Source organism: Gopherus flavomarginatus, chromosome 7 (assembly GCF_025201925.1).
Source record: "Gopherus flavomarginatus isolate rGopFla2 chromosome 7, rGopFla2.mat.asm, whole genome shotgun sequence".
Taxonomy (NCBI): domain Eukaryota; kingdom Metazoa; phylum Chordata; order Testudines; family Testudinidae; genus Gopherus; species Gopherus flavomarginatus.
In genome coordinates, this window is record NC_066623.1 from 81,963,236 (window position 1) to 81,985,686 (window position 22,451).

A 22,451-nucleotide genomic window follows, 5' to 3' on the forward strand; every position below is an offset into this window, starting at 1 on the left:
TCTGGCCCTTGAGCTCCCGCCAGGGAGCAGGGTTGTGGGCTTGCCCTGCTCCATGTTGCTGCTTCCGGGAGCCACGGCACACATGTCCCCCTTCCAGCTCCTATGTGTTGGGGCAGCCCGGGGGCTCTGCACACTGTCCAAGCGCCCCCCCCGCCAACGGAGAGCTGCAGGGATGGCGACTGCAGACAGGGCAGCACGCAGAGATATCTGGCTGCACCTCCATGTAGGAGCCAGAGAGGGGACATGCCACTGCTTCTGGGAGCTGCTTGAGGTAAGCACTGCTCAGATCCTGCTCCTGACCTCCTCTTGCTCCCCAGCCCCCTGCCCTAGCCCTGATCCCACTCAGTCCCAGCCCGGAGCACTCTCCTGCACCCCCAACTCTCATCCCCAGAGCCGGCACGCCCATCTGGAGTCCTCACCCCCTCCTGCACTCCAACCCACAATTTCGTGAGCATTCATGGCCCGCCATAGAATTTCCATACCCAGATGTGGCCCTTCAGCCAAAAAGTTTGCCCACCCCTGAGCTTTAGCTTCTGAGGGGTCTTCTAACCCTCTTGAGGTCCCTTCCAACCCTGATATTCTGTGATTCAAGAGTAGCCAAAGGTAGAATACATAGTGTTGTTGCATCTCTTTTGCTTTAATGTATAACTTAATTGCATTTTTTTTACTGACTTCAAGAAAGTATGCTTGCTTAAAACCCCCACTCTGCAAATTTATAAATTGTAGCCAAGAATCAATTATGGATGGAAACTGTATCATTTTACTACCTATGAAAGGAATGGTGACTATAAGCTAGTATTTGGAATTCATGGCGTTTTGATGTTTGTTTTGTCAATCAAGTCTACATTTGGAGAAGCGATTAAACTGAAAGTTCATTGAACAGAAGAACTACAACTACAAGGCTTCAAGTAATTGAAAAAAATGTTTTTCTTTTAGAAGGCTATTAAAAGACCTTGGAATACAAAAGCCAGTGTACCCCCCGAGTCATCCAGTTAAGGAGATAAAACAAAATTGTTTGAACTTGTCGTATAGATAGTAAGTAACTGAATCATTTGGCAACAGAGGGAGGCTAGGATTGTAGATACCTTGTTGAGAAAAAGGAGTAGTGCTGTTAGGTCTGTTCACTTGGGTATGGTAGAATTAGCCTTTGAAGAGAAGAATATCACACACAAAGTTTGTCAGTATAGCTATACCAGGAAATCCTCCTAGCATGGACACAGACTGGCAAAAGGACTGTTGCTGGTATAACTGTGTCTGCTTTAAGGATCTTGCCAGCCATAGCTATATCGGCAAAAAATCACACCTAACTGACATAGCTATCCTCGGAAAACTTTTTTAAGTGGAGACCATAGTTTGACTATCTCCTCATTCAAAAGAGCAGATTGAAAGTCTCTCTTGGCTTTAGAGAAGCATGGGTAACTATCTCCAGGAATATCTCTGTAATTCTTATTTCTAAAAATATTCATAATCATAGTGTTCCAAACAGTCTGTTTTGTGTTAGGCATTTTATTTGGATTAAGCTTCTGGTTTCTTTGACTTTTAAGATACAGACTCTGAAATCTGTTTTACAATGTCCTGATATTGTTAGTGAAGCTGACCGTCAGTACATATCTCTTTTGTTCTTTTAAGAATACAGCTCACCTTTAATATATAACACGTATTGCCTTTCAGGCACTAGATGGCAGGTATGTTATCTTTACAGTGTGACTTCAAAAAATTAACATTTTCCCTTGCAAATGCTATTAAGTTACATGCTCACTTTGAATCTTGCACCACTTTAGATAGATGCCATTTCCAGACAGGGAAATATTACTACAGTCCATTGTTGTCAGTAGCTATTGTGTGCAGTCAGGATGTCCTGGGGAAAGAGTGTGCATGTTTAAAGTAGATGTTAAGTACATCAGGAATGCACTAATAAGAGACATGAAGAAAGCTGTCTATATCCAACTTTATTGGTAGGAATTTTTGGGAATCTTATTAGATGAGAGGTGGGAGTCCTGAAACTTGTTTTGTCATATAATTTTTGTTACCCCGCTTAATGTGATGGAATCTGAAAGGGAAAGTTTTCTCCATCACTGAAAATGAAGGCCTAACAAGACAAGCATAAATCTTCCTGGAACAGGAAAGCTGATTCTTAGTGCTGACTGCCTTTCTTTAGGGTGAGGTTGCATGTTAAATGTTTCATTAGTACAGTGAGAGAAGCACTGCTTCTCTGAAGATATTTTGGTTAAGGATTTATTAAATATTTTCATGGTAAGTCCTTTGTGTTTGTATTTGTGTTTCAAATAGGCAGGATTCTGTGCTTGCATTTTAATGTTTTTTTCCAATCATGGATGGCTGGTAATTCATAAATCCTTGAGATAAATGTGGTTGCTTAATGATTAAGTTTGGAAGACTTTATTTATAGACTTCGATTATTTCTGCAAAGTTGAATGTTTTCTTCCGTTGATTTTTACAAATCCACTCAAAACTTGTAATCTAACCTTTACTCTGTGGAACTTTATAGCGTGTGTTTCTTTTTCTTCAGAAGTACCAGAGGCATTATTTTCATGTTAATCACACAATATAAAATGGAAAGGGAGAGAGAAACCTTGATCTTAACAGGGAACAACGACTACAGTAGTAATTGCTGGTATTTTTGTCATGTGACTACTATTAAACTATTGTTGCCATTTCATTACAGTATGTTCTTCATATGCCAAAGAATTGTTATACAGCACAAGACTGCTTAATGTCAGGCAAGCTTGCTAAAAAACCACTTTAAAAAAATATTTTGGCAAATCAGTTGGCATGCTGAGTACATGCAAGGAGGGAGTAATGAATTTAATTTGCTAGTGAAAATGTTTCCTTTCACAAAGGAAGTCTGAGAGTATCTGATTTACTTACTGTATTTTCTTTGTTTTGGTGACCCATTAGGGTTTAAGCATCTGGCAGGAAGCCTTGATATAGTTTAGACTGAAGCCTTAAAAAGCATAAGCTTATTAGGAAAATTCTGTACAATGAATTAAATTTTCACTTAGTGTTTGAGTTTCTGATTCTGGAAATAGATACAGTGCGTTCTTTATTTCCATATTTCATTTTTTGTATGTTTTGAAGCACTACAGATACAAATAGGCTGAATTATTTGTGTTGGGTTAATATTGTCATGAATGTTGCAAAAGGTGTGTGTAAACTTTATGGCATCCGGGTAAACCAGAATTTCACATTGTCCAACTAAACCTTCAGGAATAGATATTAATCTAAATTCAATTGGCTTGGGCCAGTCACTAAGATTGTCCACCCCGGGTTCAGGGCAGAGAGAAAACTACTCTTTGCCTTCTTGCTGAGGGTTTAATTTGGGAGTAGGATAGAAAAATCCTGCTTTCCCCCTCGTGTCTCTGCCACCACTTGCTTTTGATTACGCCTGTTCACTCCTACCCCCGAGGTATTAACACAAGCTGCCAAAATAAATAAATTTTCCCTTCTCATTGTTTGTGTTACAGTAGCACCTTGAGGCTCTAGTCAGGGTCAGTTGCTCTAATACTACAGTGTTAAATACTAAGAGAGTGTGAAGAGTGTCCTTATCCTTTTCCTATTTTGAAATCACATGTGATGGTGATAGAGAGATTCTTTCTCTATTCTCCACTGCCCCCAACTTGCACAGTGGAACAGAACAACTGCTACTGAGCTGTGTCACCAGATTGCAGGACTAATGGCAAATGAAGGTTTCTGCCAAGGAAACAACCTATGGTATTTCCCTGGACATCTCATCTAGGTACAGGATTTCTGTTTTCAGATATGAAATGGAATATATTTGTATGGTTTTGTTTTGGTAAACTGTTTTTGGACTTCCTTGACCAGCCTGAAAGAGAGAGAAGCAGTTTCCTATATCAATATTTAAATCATTTATGAGGTGTGTGTTGCCACTGCCTTGTAGGTGACTGAATCACTCCTGTGAGTGGCCATCCTTCCTCCTTTGCTCTGACTTCCTCTCTCCTCTCCCTCCTCCAAAGAGCTTCCACACAGACTTTAACTGAGAATAGGAAAATATAGGGAATTGAGGGATGGTAACCTTATTCCCAGTTGGGAAGTTTTCTGGGTTATTGTGCTTATCTGTTTGCCCTGAACCTGAGTTACATTTATTAGTTTGCTCCAAATGTTCTATAAACAATTCTAGAAATATACTTTCATGAAGTTTAAGGTTACCTTTCTCTGTAGATGTTTTTTCCACAAGATTGTTATGTGAATTTTCCTGTATGATTTGTAAAAATGAACAATTTTTCTTATTTGGTTTCTGTTTGTTTCCTAAGCTGTGAACTTCAAAGAAGTGAATGAAGAAAACAAGAGAGAACTCTTCAGTGAAATATTTTCGTCTATTGACACATTGGCATTCACCTTTGGAAACGTGTAAGTGGTATAGGTTGGAATTTAAAAGGAATAATACTGAACAGAATTAATACAGGCTAATAGTAAATATTCATTTTGTCTTCTAGATAAAATTTGGTTGAGATATGAACTTAAGTAAACCACACCCTGAGCAGTTTTAGGATTTTGTTGCTCTTGTAGATAGATTGAAAATGCTAAAAGAAAATAGATTTTTTTGAACATACTGTTTTGCAGAGCTTTTAAAAAATAGATAGGTGCATATTAAAGAATCCATCTAACTTTCTATTTGGAGGGACTTGTAGAAATTCGGTTCAGAAGTAACAAACAAATGAAACAGTTTTTTTCTGTTTTTGTGGCAGTGTTTCAGACTTCCTTATGGGAGATGTAGACAATGGTTCTTCACTGGGACTTCCTGTATCTCGTAGAAGTCGGGTAGGCTGAACGCATTCGTTTGGGAGTATGGAATCATATTTGTAAAGGAAATTTTCATAGTCTTTTCATCTTATTTTGAATATCCTTGTTTCTGGATGAATTTGTTTGATTTTCTAAAAGATAAAACTAGTTAAAATGTGAATGCCATTTTATAGTGTCATTAAGTCTTCCCTGTATAAAATATTTTCATGTTTTTAATACCAGTGAAGTTTCACTTTTGCCAGTCTTGTTTAGATTATTTCATGTTTAAAGTAAGTTTATCCAGCAGAACAATTATATTGCTTGATTCCAGTAAAGTGTTAATTTTTTTTTTAAAGTTTGTTCTGGTTGTTAAAAGTAAGCATTTTGGACCTAGAAACAGAGCCCAAGTTTAATTATCTGTGAATAAATATATAAAATATAGTACATTATCACTGCTGTGCAGGCTGGGAAAAAACCAAAAACTTGGTAAGCCATGCCCGGGGTATATTGTATGCAAGAAAATATAGTAAAGAATCAGTGTCTGTGATGATCCAGACTGTTAGAGTATCAAGAAAGAAAGCTGAAATTCAAGCCCAGATCTTGGAGTGCATGATTTTAAGCGCTGTTTCTGCTACTAGAAAACATCTTTAAGATGTAATTCTGTAGCATTGTTATTGTCAAGTCTTGTTATGTTAAGTTTTCTTGCCTGTACTGTTAAACATTTTATTTATTTATTTATTTATTTATTTATTTATTTATTTATTACTTTTAGAGATCTATGGTCATAGCAAGGCTAATACACTGTTTTCCATGGCCTTGTCTACACTAGGTTAAGTGCGGTTGGTTGGTTTGTTTAATTTCAGAAGCCCTCATGTGGACAGGCTTCCAGCAACTGGAACAGTTTTCAGCATTATGCAGTTTAGACTTGTTCCCAACAGAGTTAGCTGAGACAGCCAGTGGGCCATCTACATAGAGGGGCTCCCAAAGTTAACACTTGTTCATCTGCAACAGTGGGGAAAACTTTTCAAAAATGTTGCTGGTGTCTAATCAGGGACTTAGAGAAGTGTGTGTTAATTCTGGGTTCAGAAGTAATTATTACTTATTTTTCTGTCCATGCAGGCAAGGAAAGTACTTTTATGGCATACTTTGGCCTTGGCAGTTTTACACAAATTTGCTTAATCGTGGTTTTTTGGAAGTGCATAGGGCATCCTAAAGAGTAAATCATGAATGTCATGTAGCTAAATGATTAGAAGAATGAGAAAATATGAAGTTGGGGTGAAAAGACAGTAAAACCAAACAACAATGGAAGTTCAAAGGAACTGATGAAGAAATTCTGAAATAATTTAGAAAGCAGAGCCTTAAAACTAACTGGCAAACAAGCCCCCTTGGAATCTTAGGAAATCCATGAAGAACTTTCAGTGGTTTCTGCTTGGCAGCTGAATGGACAGTCCGAGGTAGTGTAAGTTAGTGTATTCCTGTCTGCAAAGCTGTTAACGAAACTAGTGCTACCAAAACCTGAACCAGGAAGTTACCAAAACAGAAACAGGCCGTGGTGTTAATTTTAATCTCCATTTGAAAAGTTAGAAAAATCAGGAAGAAAAATTGCCTAAACAAGTAAACATATTTCGACAGATAAATTTATTTTCAAACTCTTGTTGCAAATTAAATTATAGAAGTATTTGTGTTTCTTCAGTTAGTCATGTAGTTTAACTTAGTTTCTAGAATGGGTTAATTTTTTTGATGTTTGAAACAAAAAGGTGAGAATGTCTTAAACCTGGAGGTGATAGGGAGTCTTAGACCGGGTACCCATAATTTGTGTAGCTCTTATTCAATTTTATATATCTTAATAGATAAAGTTGTAGAGAGTAATGAACCAGCTAAGAAGGCTGCCTTTGGCAGGATCTTAAAAACGGGAAACTACTGAAGAATAACAAGGTGTAGAGCGAAGAGCCCAATCCCACAAACCCTTCATTATACATGGCTCACTGAAATCATTTGCTTCGTCAGTGGATCAGATCATAGCAGTAAGGGCGTCTGTAATGAGACTAGTGCATGAAAATGTGGAAATGACTTGAAAGTTTTTGCTAAAGGACTTGTAAGAGGAAAAGGGGGAAATGGAATGGAGAAGTTGCAGGATAAGAGTAAATCTGTGGGAAGTTTATATGCTTAGCCTTAATGTACATAATGAATTCTGGTGAGCGGGTGGGGGAAAAGTTTATCGTAGTTCTATCCCTTTCCTGATTCTTGTCCAGAACTCCACTGCTTTACTGAAAGGTGAGTGTATCTGTGTCGGTGTAGGGTAGGATGTGTGGATTCAGTAAATGTCATCTGCTTTGTTAAACAATTAGAAGACTACTGCTCAAAAGTATTTAAAAGACAAGTAAAAATTCCCTGGCATTTAAATTGTCTCAGGAGCTTAGAAGTTCTTAAGCATAAATAGTTAGCAGCCCAGCTCTGTCTCTTGCTATGTCAGTGGTAAATTATGAAAAATTAAAGGCAGGTAGCTCCTCTTGTTTTGTTAGTATGCTTTTGGTCCTTGTTTTGACAATTCTGCTCTAACACACTTTTTATTTTATTACATGCAAGTCTTTTGAAAACCTTTCCGTGGAGTCTGTGGGATCACTACATGAACGGGAAGATGTTCAAGATACAGGTAGATGTTTTTACATGAATGAGCATCTTTCTTTTCTTTACTTTGTACATTCTGTCTTGCTCATGTCCATAACTGTGAAAATATTCTCTAAATAAACTCGATACTTCAGGGGTTTTTAAATCAGGTATATTAAGATTAAGACTAAAAATGAATTCAGAAATCTAAATTTTGAGAGAGAATCCATATTTGTGCTTATTAACTTTTTGGAGAAAATAGACTAGCACTGAGCTACATTTATATGTAATTGAGACTAGTGTTTTTGGTTATCCTTATTCTTTTTAAGAAAGTTATCCTGACCATACAACTAGACAAGATAAAATACCATGACCCTTTAATTTGTTCTAAAACCCCTGTCAGTCCTATTTAGAGTCAACTAGCATTAAAGAACTACTCTAGATCAGAGCTGCTTTAGTGTTCACAGTTGGCTGATACTGGCTTTGCTGTCGGTGTGTGGTCATGTCTAAAATTCACTTCTTTGCATTTGACATTTTATTTTCAGGACATCTTCGGGCTGAAGAGGTCGATAGCATGCTCCTAAGAAATGACAGCGGAATTGAATCGGCTCTGTCTTATGCTAAAGCTTGGTCAAAATATGCCAAAGATGTAGTCGTATGGTTAGAAAAAAAACTTAGCCTGGGTGAGTGGCTCTTTCTGGCATCTAATCAGCTTTGTCACGGTGGAATTAAATCTGTTGTCAGGCTTGTGCTACGGACTGTCAATAATATGATTTCTAAATTAGGAGCTGTTCCACTGAAGTGAATAGGATTGTTACCCATTTCCTGTAATTGAAAGATTGTAACAAAATGAAGATGGTGTGTGTGTCCTTTTTTGTTAAAATAAGAATGCAAACCAAGTTTCATGTTTGGTGCAATTGCTGTTACCGTTAACATTTATTGTGTGAAATCCAATTTTTTCCCCACAGAAGTGGAATGTGCTAAAAACTTAGCAAAAATGGCTGAAACTGCAAAAGCTATTGTTGGACCCCAGGTGAGTGTTCAGTTAATTCTATTTTTTTTAAACTTCTCTTATGTTTAAGAAAGAAATAAAAAACAAATGGGATATTTAGCCTGGTATCCAATTTAAAAATTAAAGTAACTTCCTTGCTCTCGGAAGTCCGAGTTCTGGGCACTGAAGAGTTAATTTTTGTATAAGTGAATACAAAGGAGATTACATGGTAAATTATCAGCTCAACCCTTCTGAATCTCATTTGAATCTGTGTGGAAATTCTGATGACTGAACATATCTATTGGAAGTATAGAGTGGTCTTTATGTAATTAACTTCAGTAAAAGTTCCTTACATTTCTTAAAAAAAGTTACCTTGCATCATGCTTCTATTTTGTGTGCTATTTTTCAGTGTGCTTAGTAACCACAAAACTTAGACTTGTAGAAACCTTCTCTTTTTAAGTATTCTCTTAATGGAAGTAAAATTGTTAGAGAAAATTATAACAATAACCTTCACGTTACAGTTTTAATTCTGGGTTTCACACATGCAAAAACCTGAGGATCTAGTTAAATTCTACTAGGATCTGGAATGACTACATCCTCCTCTTCTACCCTGCAATGTTACTAGTTTCTTTTGTGTTTAATCCTAGGATTACATGCCATTCCAATCTATATTCATAAACGCTTTTCAAAATGATATTGAGAACAGTGAGCTGTGGCAAAAAACAGCAGCCGCTCTCCAGACTAACAAATTTGTGCAGGTAAAATTTTATTTCTCACGTAATTGTTACAATGCATAGCAGCATACTTTCTAACAAAACATGACTTTATTATTTAGCTTATAAACTTTTTCTTATCTAGCCTCTTGTAGGGAGAAAAAATGAGTTGGATAAACAAAGGAAAGATATCAAGGAACTTTGGCAGCGAGAACAGAAGAAAATGGTTGGTATTGCTGTGTGCTGAACACTGAGTGTCAAACGTTTTCAGAAGTTGCTCAATATGCAGGCCAGAACTTACAAACTTGAGTGCCTAAAGTTAGACATCTAAACTCATATTAAGCCGCCCACAGCTTTCGTTGGCTGCAGTTCATAACCTATAGGGTTATGTTGTAGGGTGCAGGCTCCTCAGGTGTTGCTTGTAGTCAGTACTGTAAAATGGAGGCATTTACATAGCAGCCTCTTTGCCAGTAGCATAATTGCATTGTTTGATGCAAAGAGATTCGTTCATTTGTTTTTGCACTGTATATTGTATAGCAAGAACTGGAAGCTACTCTAAGAAAAGCAAAGCTGCTGTACCTGCAGCGTCAAGAGGAGTATGAAAAAGCAAAATCTTCCACCATTCGAGCTGAGGAAGAACATCTGAGCACAAACAGCAGTCTTGTGAAAGATGTCAGCAAACAGTTGGAGAAAAAACGAAAGCTAGAAGAGGAGGCTCTTCAGAAAGTAAGAGCTCTATTTTCTTATTCCAAAAGTGGTTTCTTGCAATGACAGTGTTCTCGGGTTTTACTTGTGCTTGGACAATGAGGGGTAAGTAAGCCAATGTTTTGCTTGTAATTTACCGTAATCCATGCTTTTTTAGATACTGTTGGTGTTTTTTTAATAGGAACCCTCAATTACAAGCTTGCTGATACATTTTTTTCCTTAGCTTATTTCTGGTACCAAAGCTCTGTGGTCCATAAGTTACCCGCCGCTCCCCCCGCCTTTTATATATATAACTTATTTTTTTTTTTTTTTTTTTTTTTAAGGCTGAAGAGGCCTGTGAACTCTACAAGGCCAGCATGGCAGAAGTTGAAGAAAAGCGAAATGATCTGGAAAGCTTCAAGAGTGATACCTTAACACAGCTTCGGGAACTTGTTTTTCAGTGTGATCTTACTCTTAAAGCTGTAAGGAGACCTTTTTAAAAACTATTTCTGAACTCAAAAAGAAAGTTAGACTTTAGAAAATAACGTTTAAACAGCTGTTTATAGGAGTGCGGTGTTGATACATTTACCTAAAGGGGTAACAGAGTAAAAGAAAACCAGCTTATGGTGCTGACTACTTAAAAATAATATATGTTTTTCTCATGCTAGTGGCATCCTATTGAAAAGAATAGAAAGATCCCTTAAGATATGTTCTTCATAAACTACTGCTTTGCAAGAATTTTGAACATAGATGGGATTTTTGTAAACTTCTTTATGAACACCACTGATCATTGCAGAGAGCCTTTGCCCTGGGTTTATTTTGTGCCTGTTGCTCATGAGTACAGCTTTAGTTCAGATTACATTGGTTTTGTTTGAAGGTTAGAAAAGAAATTTCCTTGTTCAAGAGTACAGAATGAAAGCTAGTAACTTTACACAAGTACAATTCTGAACCCATTAACATTGATGTGCTTGAAGCTGCCATGAACTCAGTTTTGATTGGCTACAGTATATGAAATTCAATAGGCCTGCAAAAGCAAAAAGGTGGTTGTATTTAGAAATGCTGCTTCCATAAGGCTAGAAGCTGTCATGTTAGTATAATCAGTCAGGTATTAGTTTGAGGAAGGATGAAGGAGGGAGCGAAGCTAAGCCCATTGCTTTGTTCTTTTAGATGACGAATCTACTATGCAGACTAACTCACTACTTTTAAACTTTGTTAGAAAAGACCAAATACAGAGGAGGAGATGATATTTCGGCTCACAATGAGGACAACAGCTTTGCTACATAATATTTATATACTTACTCATGGGGCCCATATCTGTTCACATTGTGACTCAGTTTTATGGGGTTCCCTCCTTGCTAGTGCAAAGCAGCAATGGTGGTGGAGCACTGAGAGTCCACAAGGCAAGAATCCATCCCCTCTGGAGGAGAGTGGAAGTGCAGCAGTGACTACCGAAACCCCGAGGCTGCAGTAGCAGCCATGAGGGGTTGCTCTGCTCCTATTTCCCGGCCTGTGAGGACAGGATTCCTCCTTTGATCCCTCTGCAGACCTCCTCAGCCAATATCCTTTTAAATTAGTCTGCATCCTGGGGAGAAATCGTGTCATCTGTTACCTTAAAATATAGGATATAGGCCAGCCTGGATTTGGACCTCCCGATCTTTCACCCTGATAGAGGATTTTGTGCTGTTGATGGGAGGAACAGAAATCTCTGCTAGTCACACCAATCCAAATGGAGAGATACTGGTGCTATGTTCGCCAGATGGAGATGGGATGGATGTATGGGGAAAGCAGTTTGTGACATTGAGGATAAAGAGGGTAAAACTAGTGCTTGGAAATCTGTGGAACATAAGAATGGTCATACTGGGTCAGAGCAACAGTCTGTCTATCCCAGTACCCTGTCTTTCAACAGTGACCAGTGCCAGATACTTCAGAAGGAATGAACAGAACAGGGCAATTCTCCAATGATCCTCACCTGTCATCCAGTCCCAACTTCTGGCAGTCAGAGGTTTAGGGACACTCAGAACACGGGGTTCTCTCTCTGACTAGTCCAGTATTAGAAAATATTTATGATGATAGAGTTGGCTAACTTGTTTGAGTCCTCAATGAAGTGGGTTAATGAATTTTTTTTCCCCAACAAAGGTTAACTTAGGAGTGGATTTTGTATAAACTGTCTTGTAATTTTTTTTAAAATGCCCCCATCTTCTTTATTTCATAACAGGCAACAGTTAACCTGTTCCAGATGCAGCATGCCCAGGTTGTATCTCTTCCAGTTAACTGTCAGACCCTCTGTGAGAACGCCAAGCTTTATGACCCAGGACAGCAGTATTTGGAGTTTGTGAAAAGTTTGCCAAAAGAAGACATTCCCATTGAATCAGGTTCTTTTGAAATTCAGAGTTCCGAGGTTGATGGGTGAGAGCTAATATTAATGACACTTGTTTACTTGAAATTAAATGTGAGGAAAATGTTTACGGAAGGATGCATCTAGCAGTGAAACAAAATTCATACAAGAGTAAAATAGAACTTGCCATTTTACCATGAGTTGTGACTTATGCCCCTTTGAATTATCCAGTAACCACGTTAAATTAGACATCAGTGCTATAACTAAAATCCCCACCACAGTATTGTATTTTCCCCTTAATTTATACTAGGGCTAAATAGAACATAGATAAATTGTTTTTGATTCAATCACTAGAATCAGTATTTCTGGTGTACAGTAGATTCTGCTTATTAGCAACCTCCCGGTTCCCAGCAAAAAGTTGCCATTATTTGGAAATAGCTACTAAGCAGAAGGCAGGTTTGTAGGGCTGCAGCCAGGGAAGGAAGCAGTGGGTCGTGCCTTCTGTGGCTGCAGTCCTGCAGACCTGCCTATGGCCCGTGTTTGGTATGTCCCAGCACTTCTTTCCACGGCTGCAGCCCTGCAAACCTACCTGCAGGGCTTCAGCCAAGAAAGTGCGAGGATGTGCAGAATCCGGGCCCTCAGGGCAGGACGCAGTTTGGAGAGTGCAGGCAGAGGTAGTGTGCACCTCCGCCAGTTGGGGGGAGGGATAGCTCGGTGGTCTGAGCATTGGCCTGCTAAGCCCAGGGTTGAGAATTCAATCCTTGAGGGGGCCATTTAGGGATCTGGGGCAAAAATCTGTCTGAGGATTGGTCCTGTTTTGAGCAGCGGGTTGGACTAGACCTCCTGAGGTCCCTTCAAACTGATATTCTATGATTCTGTGGTCCTCAATGCCCTGACATCCAGGCTGCAGTCCCTCTCTCTGTTGCTGCCCTGCCTGCAGTCTCCCATCTGAGCCCACAGTGCCAGGACTCTGGCTGGGGTTCCCCCATTGGGGAGGGATGCAGGTGCCCCAGTCTGTTAGCTCCTGTGTGACCAATGGGTCCCCAATTGCAGGCAGGTTTGCTGCAGCCAGGGGAGAAAGTGCTGGGATGTGCTGGACCCAAGCCACTGGTGCCCAGGGCAGGGTGTAGCCTAGAGAGTGCAAGGGGGGAGGTTCTATTCAGCCCCAGCACTTCCTTCGCTCCCTGCAGCCCCACAAACCTGCCTGTAGCTATGGCCTTTCTTTTCCTTCCCCCTCCCCCCCCCCCCCAAAAAAAAAAAAAGTTGTTAGGAAGTGACATGACTGTTGCCAATATCCAAATCCTATTAATAATTAAAGTCAATGAGACGGGATTGGTTCCTGACAAAATGTTGCTATTAAATTAAAGTTGTTAATATCAGCGTCACTAATAAATGGAATGTACTGTGTGTTTGTCGAGCCCCTAGCATAATAGTGTCCAGATCTGGTGAATCCTAGATGTTACTGTAATACGAATTGTTAATAATGACATCAAACTTTTATTGGCATGAGTTGCCTTAATCACAACTGTATTAGAACACTTACCCCAAACAAGTACCATTTTCTGGGTACCATGGGAACTTTTACTGTTTCACCTCAAATTCTGTATGTATATTGCGATACTGGAAAGACTGCAAAACAGCATCTCAACTGAGCACATCAATAGGCTAAATGCCTTTCAGTCTTTCAAACTCAGTGTAAAATTGTCATTGTGGCACTTTACAATTTAAGAGCAAAAATAGCAGTTCAGATTTCTGTTTTCACAATTCTACATGAAAGTGTTGTCATTTTGTTTCAAAAGGTTGCTAAATACAGAATGTTAGTGCTTGAGTCAGACTTGCACAAGCCAAAGCCAGAAAATTCGAAGTTAAGTCTGAGTACTTGTCGGTAAATGTCTTGCCTTTCATTAATTTAGACCCATACTCCTGAATTTTCAGAGTTAAAGGGATTTAGCTATGCAACTACCAAAAAATCAGTAGGAATGGCATTCCAAAACCATTGCATATCCCTCAATTTACCTCCTAGAGTTTGTGTTTTGTAGCTGATTCTTTTTCCACACCTTGCTACTCTTCTTTTTTTTTTTTTTTTTTTTCACATGGCATTGTGATTCCCCATGCACTTGAAATGGTCACTTTTTATTATTCTTTAGAATTGTATTTACCTAAGACACTGTTGTAACTGCTCTCTTGTAAAGAAGACTTCAAAACAATTCCCTTCTCCTGGGTAGAGGAGAGCTGATTTAAGCGCAGGCTTTCCTCAGGCTATAGTTGGCCAATAATCCATTTTGTCCCTAGTGTGCTTCAGCATTTTAGACTAATTAGATTAACTGCTTTCTTTCCTTGCATCTTGAGAGCTGACTTATCAGAGACTAGAAGCTTTCTGCAGCACTGTGAGGTTTTTTATGTATGCCGAAAAATATATTAAATAGTGTAACTATTCTGAGCCTTATTAAAGTCTATATGCTATAAATGCATAATCATGTTCATGCCAATGGCACAAAGATTAAAAATCTTAAATTTAGATTAATTTTAAGTAGCAAATAGCTATGTATTATGGGAGAAACGATATTTAGGCCTTGTCTACACTGCTTTTAGCGACATGGCTGTACCGCGCTCCTGCCAACAAAGTGTTGTGCACACCAACGCTTTTAGAGACAAAGCCTTAGAGGGGAGTACAGGACTGGAAGGCAGGAACTGCTGAGGTTTAATCTCAGATCTACCACTGAATTCCTCTAGTCTTGGACAAGTCTGTTAACTTTTGCTGTAACTTCACAATCTGCAAAATAGGGGTCATAAGCCCCTCATGGAGACATTTCAAAGATTGATTGTATGAGGAGTACTACTGGTACATGAATACCAAGAGCCAAATTCTGCTCTGTTACATAGGTGGGACTCCCCTGATGTAATTGATAAGCAATATTTGACCCTAAATATTTGCCATGATACACTCTGAGATTGCCATTGATGTGAACAGTACAAATATTAAGCATTTTAATGCCTTTGGAGTTTTAAATTGCATACTGTATTCAGACCCCTTTCCAATGAGTGGCTTTTTTTCTTCAAAGGGCTTTTAGTAAACAACCAACAAACAGTGCCCATACATCACATGGAAACTTATCCCAGTGTTCAGGAGACTTTCCCACCCAGTCTTTAGAAGATGGAAGTCCATCTTATCGTCGTTTCCAAAAAATTGGGGAGAAGAGGTCTTCCAGCAGCACAGATATCCAAGGTAGGTTTTTCATATTTCATTATACTTCCATTTCTAAATAGAAAGGTCCTCTTAAGCAAGTGTGACTGTGTCCCATTGCCAGTGATTGGATGTACCATATGATGGGTAATAGATACCAACATTTTTTTAGAAGAGCTTTGTTAAGTAGCTTAGGCCCACAAAATAGCATTTGTTTAACAACAAAAAAAGCTGTATTTTAAATAAAGCTTTGTTTGCATCCTAAACACCACATGTGTGCTAGTGCATATAAACCAGTTGTGATACTGACTAGCTGAACAATCTAGTTTCATTGCCAAAAAGAGTGAAATGCAAGTCACAGTAAATCCTCATAATACATTTATGTATTAAATTTTTTGTTTCAATAATAGAGTAAAACAAGCAATTTTAAGATACTTTTTAATCTAACGCTTAAAGAATACCCTTTTGGTTTCAGATGGTCAGTAAAACATGACACGTCAAGTTTCTAAAACTTGTTTTTTATATGTACTGTAAAGCTTTTTCAAGAATACTTGCAACAACTTTATTTTCAGTGGAGACTGTTTATGTAACTTGGCGTGGTTTAGCTTGCAGTGATATTCCTCTTTTTCTACAACCCTGCTTGAAAATGCCCTCAGTTAAGAGACTTCACAGCCGGCTGTGTTTAAGTCTTATTGTTTTGTTTTTTAAAGCAGTGCGAGGACCCCCGCCATTCAGATCGTGGTCAGTTGGCAACCAAAGTGGAGGAATGTGCAGTGACTCTGAAAGTGCAGGAGGAAGCAGCGAATCACGATCCATGGACTCTCCATCTGCTAGTCCAGGTACAGCTCATTGCCAGTTACACTTGGATTTGAAATCCTCTCATTGAACCTGACCCAGAGTCTCTTTGAATCTGAATTCTTCCATTGACAGTTTAGTGGAAGTTAGATTGAGCCCATATTGAGAATATGCAGTTGGGCAGGTTGTATTTTCAAGAGTCTGAAAATACATCTTCTCTTCCATAGCGGATTTTAAGAGAAGGCTTCCCCGAACACCGTCTACTGGCACTATGTCATCTGCAGATGATCTTGATGAAAGGGAACCACCTTCTCCTTCAGACTGTGGTAATGTACTATGTTTTTGAGCCCTATATTCCACTAAATTAGTGGAAGGCTTTTGTTGGTCTTGAGTGATTGTGTGTTTAGCTGCTTTGTGTAAAATCAAACTGAACCCATCTAAAGTTGACATGCTCACAAAATTGTTTTATACAGTCAAAAAGGAGCACCTCGGTCATCTAGTTAATTTCTATGAAATAGTGTAGTATTGTCCTTTCTATATTTAGATTAATGTACTATCTTCATTTGAACACTTCTAATGATGGTGCTTCATTGATCACCCTTGGCTCATGTTATCTCAGCATCTGATGCCAAGGAGTTTTCAGCATTAGTGCTCACAATAAGAGCTACACTGCTGGATGCCAAGTATTTGTGTCTTCTCTATATTGCCAGGTACAACACCCAGACAAGGAGAGAGAGTTATCTGCAAGATCCAAATATTTAGGATGTTAACTGAGGTTTTATCCTTTAAGTCCAGTTGGCTTGGCATCATATTTGATGCCCCCAGCTTAAATGTGAAAAACATACTGTTCGGTTGATGTGGGGAGTTTTTTGACAGTATGACAGCCTTGGAGAAACAAAGCCAAGTACTATTTGAGTTTCTAGACGGTTTTCTTATATTTCATAAAACCTAACTGAAAGCACAGAATTTATGAGTAAGATTTTACGTTTCTGAGGCTTGTCAACATTCATTTGAATAAAAACTTAGAGTTACATTAAATAACAAGTCACAAGAATTTCCAGTGATGGCACAAATTTTCTAGAACTCTAAAACACTTATCTCTGGAGTCATAGGAGTGGAATAGAATTATTTAGAGGTCTCTGTGTATTTTGATATTCTCTTTTGTGTCTGTATATATAATTTGAATAGATTTATGGCAGTGAAGAAGTATTAGTCAAAGGATGTCTAGAGTATTTTAACCATTATAGGCCAAATTCTGTAAAGGCAGCTTCCATTTTTGTATGTGCAATTATTTGGGCACATATGATGGAACTTGCACAGCTAGCTGACTGAATTATAGGGGTAATCAGTTAGAAATCTAAATGCCATCATTTTAAACCCATAGTTAATCATGGGCACAAAATTGGACTCTGAGACCATTTATTAATATGATTGATTAAAGTTTATATTAGGGCTGATTATTCAACTATTAATTTCTATGTATTATGCAGGTTATATAATATAGTATTGCTTTCACAGGTTTGGTGTCATAGTTATTTCCTGAAAGATGATTTCTGGTTATGGAGTAATGTAACTTAATCTGTTTCCTCATAATATATGTTTGACCAGTTATTTTGGAAATTATTGTAACAGAAAAATTTTGTTTCAAGGTGTAAATGATTTAACGTCTGAAATTGCCAGTTCACCGGGACCTTTTAGAAACACTCTTCTGTCCAAGGCAGCTCAAACGCACAAGCTGCGAAAGTTGAGGGCTCCATCTAAATGCAGAGAATGTGACAGTCTAGTGGTATTCCATGGAGCAGAATGCGAGGAGGTAAGAGGCTGGAAACACTGCGGTATATTGTACAGCTGCTGATTGTTGGCGTTCATGTGAAGATGAAGGGGAAGTTTAACACTCATATTCTGTTGGTAGCAATAATCTACAAATTCTCAGACAACGTTGTGACCTTTTAGCATTAACATGTAGCCAAAGAGCAAGGCACAACAGAACTGTAAATTTGCCCTCTGGACAACATATGTGATAATATAAACAAACTCTAAATATGAAACATTAGTGCTGTCCAATTATGTTGAGGTATGTTGACGTTATTTTTCTTATGTATCTTATTTCTTGTAGTGCTCACTCACTTGCCACAAGAAATGTTTAGAGACTTTAGCTATTCAGTGTGGGCACAAAAAACTGCATGGAAGACTTCATTTGTTTGGGGTGGAATTTGCTCAAGCTGCTAAAAATGTCCCTGGTGGCATCCCTTTCATCATCAAAAAATGTACCTCTGAAATTGAAAGCAGAGCCCTGAATGTAAAGGTACAGCTTAACTCATCATTATAAAATTTAAATACTAACAGTCCAGTCTAAAAATAGTTTAAACTGCTAATACTGTATTGTCACATTCAGATCTGTGTTTCACAGCTGCAGTTAGAGCAAAAAACATTTTCTTTGTTTTGTTTTTTGATTGTTTTTTCTCTCCTCCCCCTTGCCCCCCACCGCACATTTCAGGGTATCTATCGTGTGAATGGAGCCAAATCAAGAGTTGAAAAGCTTTGTCAAGCTTTTGAAAATGGAAAGGACTTGGTGGAACTGTCAGAGCTCTATGCACATGACATCAGTAACGTCCTTAAATTATACCTTCGTCAGGTCTGTACTCTGACCGCTCTAGAGTCCAGATGGCAAAGCAAAGCTATTGTTATAGCAAACCTCTTCTTCTGTGAAAGTGGAGAAAAATACTTTTCAGTAACCCTGTAATTGTTGAAGAAAATTTGTTGAATAGAATATCCTGTATTTTCAGTCTGCAAATTGGATTTCATGGTGCTAGGCAATGGCAATAATGAAACTATCATTAGAATTGATACAATATTGTGCTTTTCCACTCAAGGCAGCATACATAAGTATTGATGCCAATTGCAGAAGTCTTTCTCCCCCCCCCCCCCCCCCAGTAGCCACTTTCTAGTGAGGTTCAGTTTTAAAATTAATTTGGGGGCATGATGCACCTTTTTGACATTAATGAAAATTCATGTGAAAGCACAATCTAGCTTTTTTTAAGTAGTAGCTACATTTATTAAAGGTCTGACCAAAAAATTGGGATTAAACGCCTATAAATGAGTGTCATGTTCCATAAAATGGTCAATACAGCATGAATAGACCATTTTCTTTGGGGAAGAATTCCATCTTAAAGCTTTAAAGGTGACTTGGGAACACAAGTCCCAGTGGCTTCCAATGGGATTTGTACTCATTGAGTTTCTTAGGTGCTTTTGAAAATACCACCTTAGCCTTTCACTGCTACTTTAACAGATAGTCAAAATCTCTGTGCATTAAAATTGGGATTTCTTGTGGCACTATAGGATAATTGAATTTTAATTTCAATCACTTCAAAAGAAAATCTGAAAAATAAGTAACCTGACTACCTGCTATCTTATTACTTCCCATGTGTCTAATCCTTTCAGTGCAGTTCTAGCTAGGCCTGGCTGTTAAGAGTAGTGATTCTTATGTGCTGAAAACACACACACACAAGTGCTGGAAACCTGTAATTAAGACACTTCCAAGCTCTAGGAAAACATTTTTACCTTGAAGTGCATTCTTTGTGGTGTTAAAGTTTAATTTCAGTACAATTAGGCTGTAAAATCTGACTGGCTATGGATTTCTGGGGGATTATTACATGCCTGAGGTATACTGTGAGGCAGAGTGACTTTAGCCACCCAAGAAGTACCGTAATCCCCCAGAAGTGCTATATTTTTTGAGGCCAGTTGAAATAACGGGTTAATGTTCCAGCCTTTCATATCTGGAGACTTTTTTCTTCAAATCTGTTTGGAGTCACAGGTAAAACTAGTTTGCCTTCTCAGCTTGGTCCTTGGCAAATGGTGTATCCTACCAATGAACCACCTCACAGTTACAGTGTTTGTTCAGGAGATGGCCGAGGTATCAGTGTTTGTTTTTAGATGCAGTGATAAAATTGTGAGAGGAAGCCTGTCCAAATTTTAAATGAGGATAGGTGGCGGAAGGAAGAGCAGTACATTCTTAAAGGTACCAATGGTACTTGAGACTTCCAGTACCCCCCATGTTAGTGAGAGTTCAAAGAAAGTGCTCTCCTGAGTTAAATCCTGTTGTTAACACTGCTGGTGATTAAAACTGATTTTTAAAAGATCTGTTTAATTTTGCTATTTTGTGTTATCTGAGTGTGGGCAGTGAAAATAGTCCAAGTCACTTAATCTTTTTTATGCTGCTGTCCTTTTGACTCTCTTCAGATTCTCATGAACTAGTGCAATGCACAGCAAGGGAATATTTAATTGGAGAACATTTTCACTGTAATTTTAAAAAGAACAAAAACAATAGAAATGTTAGAAAGCTATGTTAAAATTGTTTTTGTAACAATTATGGACCAAATTTAGCAGCAATATTGTGTATAATATAACACAACATATACTACTTCAGTGCCTTTGATTCTGTCATGCTCATGCTGTGTCAGTGTTTATATACACACATTGTGTGTGTCTGCACGCATGTGCAATATTACAATAATATGCTACTCCATAAGTCACTGATGTAATATGTGCCTCTTTACCATGAACATTCATTATTTGAGGCTGTTATTTACTAGCACAATGCCATGGTATTTTGAGAGGAATGTTTGTTTGTTTTTTAATCCAGGCCCCTCTCTTTGCTACGTTGTGGTGTGAATTCTAAGAGCAGTGATAAAAATCCCTTCCAGGAAAGGAAAGGCTCTAGACTAGACAGCAGTTGGTAGTAGACAGGAAGGAAATAGACGAGGTAAAATGTGGACATTAATATATTTCTAACATATTCTTATTCCCTTAGCTCCCAGAACCTTTGATTTTGTTTCGGCTTTACAACGAATTCATTGGACTTGCGAAAGAGAGTCAGAATGTTAATGAGGAACTGGACATGAAACAGACTAGCCCCAGATCAAAGAAAAGACAGTCAGTTTGTATTGAACTGAACAGAATAATCATCAAAATGAAAGATCTCCTCAAACAGCTGCCTATACCAAACTATAACACTCTTCAATACCTTATAGGACATCTTCATAGGTGAGAGACAGACCTTCAAGGTAACCTGCAAATGTTGTTTTGAAAAATAAGCAGTGTTATATACTGCAGGCTAAGAAAAAAAAATTTAAGATAATGTGCCCACAGTTTTGGATGTCTATCCTGAATATTAGAGTTTCATTTGTAAATGTAGATCCATTCATTTTCAAAATTAGTTTACGTTCCTTAAGGATAAACCACCGCTCTGACTTGAATCTAGACTTTCTGGATGTATTGCCTGAAAATGAGAACCGGCCTCCTGATTATTTTTTTTCCTCCCATAGAAATTGTACCCCGTGCTGCACCTCAAACAGAAGGTTTATGTATGTAGCCGTTTGCTGTTGCCAGAGAAGAAATTTTGGCAAAGTGACTGGCAAAAAAGATAGATCTTCCATTTCTTCTGAATTGCTAGTGTTTCTCTGGAAAGAGGCAGGTCTGCATTTGGGTGGGCCAGTCAGTCATTACATTCAGGCACTTCAGAGGCAGGCTGGTGTCTTGACCAGCAGGCAAGACATTAATTTATATTTTGTTTGAGACCAGCATTTGGTTGTCCCATCCCTGTTGTCAGATGACAATGGGGTTTTCTCTTTTCCTAACCTGATATTCTGAAAGCTGCTTCCTTACCAATACTGCTGTTTGGGCATTCAACATATCAGGAACACTAAACCTACGCATCTTCATTTTTTGGTTCCCTGGAACTATGACCAACCACCTCCTGTTCTGTCATTCTACACGGTTTTGCAAGGTCCTAGCTACCACAGAATCCAGCTAGAGCATGGAGGTGAACAGTGGGGAGCGTGGGAGAGAAGAAAGGAGAGTCAGGTTAACATCAAGTGATGACGCAGAGTTGCAAAATTTATATAATTTTAAATGACTAGGAGCCACTTTGCATCCTGTAAGCCTTAGAGCAGCTGGAGATAGTCAGTGGAGAATTCTCTCTGTGCAGGGAAACTCTTTGCCTCTATATAGCAGTTGAAGGTGACTCCATTCTCTTCCCACCCCCAGCATATAATGCATTCTGAGGAGGGGGCACGCTGGAGCAGAGCTCCACTACACCAATTCTCTATGAGCACAGGGGTCAGGTGGCTCTGAATCATGGAGCCACAACTGACTCCCTGAAGCTACCACGTCACTACATGGGAACTTGGACTGGATACAGTGGGTGAATCAGGATCTATTGTTTTTTTTAATGCATATTTAAAAAAAAAAACCTAGAACTTTGCAGAACTACCTTGTACATTTTAACAACCATTTTCCAGCTTTGCTTTCCCATCCTCAGCATCAGGTCAAGGCTCCTATGGTAAGGCTGATATAAAGTTAGGTTACATGGTAGGGCTGATTGTT

The 22,451-nt window shown here is 38.6% G+C and overlaps 1 protein-coding gene across 4 annotated transcripts in view; it reads left to right on the forward strand.

The window, feature by feature from the left end:
- Positions 1 to 22,451, forward strand: part of ARHGAP29 (Rho GTPase activating protein 29) — a 77,108-nt gene that overhangs the window by 49,743 nt on the left and 4,914 nt on the right. For 3 of the 4 annotated variants that reach the window (XM_050960932.1, XM_050960936.1, XM_050960933.1), the window contains 17 exons: positions 4,290 to 4,386; positions 4,725 to 4,797; positions 7,345 to 7,411; positions 7,911 to 8,048; positions 8,334 to 8,398; positions 9,004 to 9,114; positions 9,215 to 9,295; positions 9,607 to 9,795; positions 10,098 to 10,235; positions 11,969 to 12,159; positions 15,151 to 15,314; positions 15,983 to 16,111; positions 16,295 to 16,393; positions 17,717 to 17,880; positions 18,184 to 18,372; positions 18,565 to 18,702; positions 20,878 to 21,110. In XM_050960932.1, coding sequence (XP_050816889.1) covers positions 4,290 to 4,386; positions 4,725 to 4,797; positions 7,345 to 7,411; positions 7,911 to 8,048; positions 8,334 to 8,398; positions 9,004 to 9,114; positions 9,215 to 9,295; positions 9,607 to 9,795; positions 10,098 to 10,235; positions 11,969 to 12,159; positions 15,151 to 15,314; positions 15,983 to 16,111; positions 16,295 to 16,393; positions 17,717 to 17,880; positions 18,184 to 18,372; positions 18,565 to 18,702; positions 20,878 to 21,110 — 2,266 coding nt within the window. The remainder of the gene's footprint in view (positions 1 to 4,289; positions 4,387 to 4,724; positions 4,798 to 7,344; positions 7,412 to 7,910; positions 8,049 to 8,333; positions 8,399 to 9,003; positions 9,115 to 9,214; positions 9,296 to 9,606; positions 9,796 to 10,097; positions 10,236 to 11,968; positions 12,160 to 15,150; positions 15,315 to 15,982; positions 16,112 to 16,294; positions 16,394 to 17,716; positions 17,881 to 18,183; positions 18,373 to 18,564; positions 18,703 to 20,877; positions 21,111 to 22,451) is intronic. The other variant, XM_050960935.1, reaches the window with a different exon arrangement.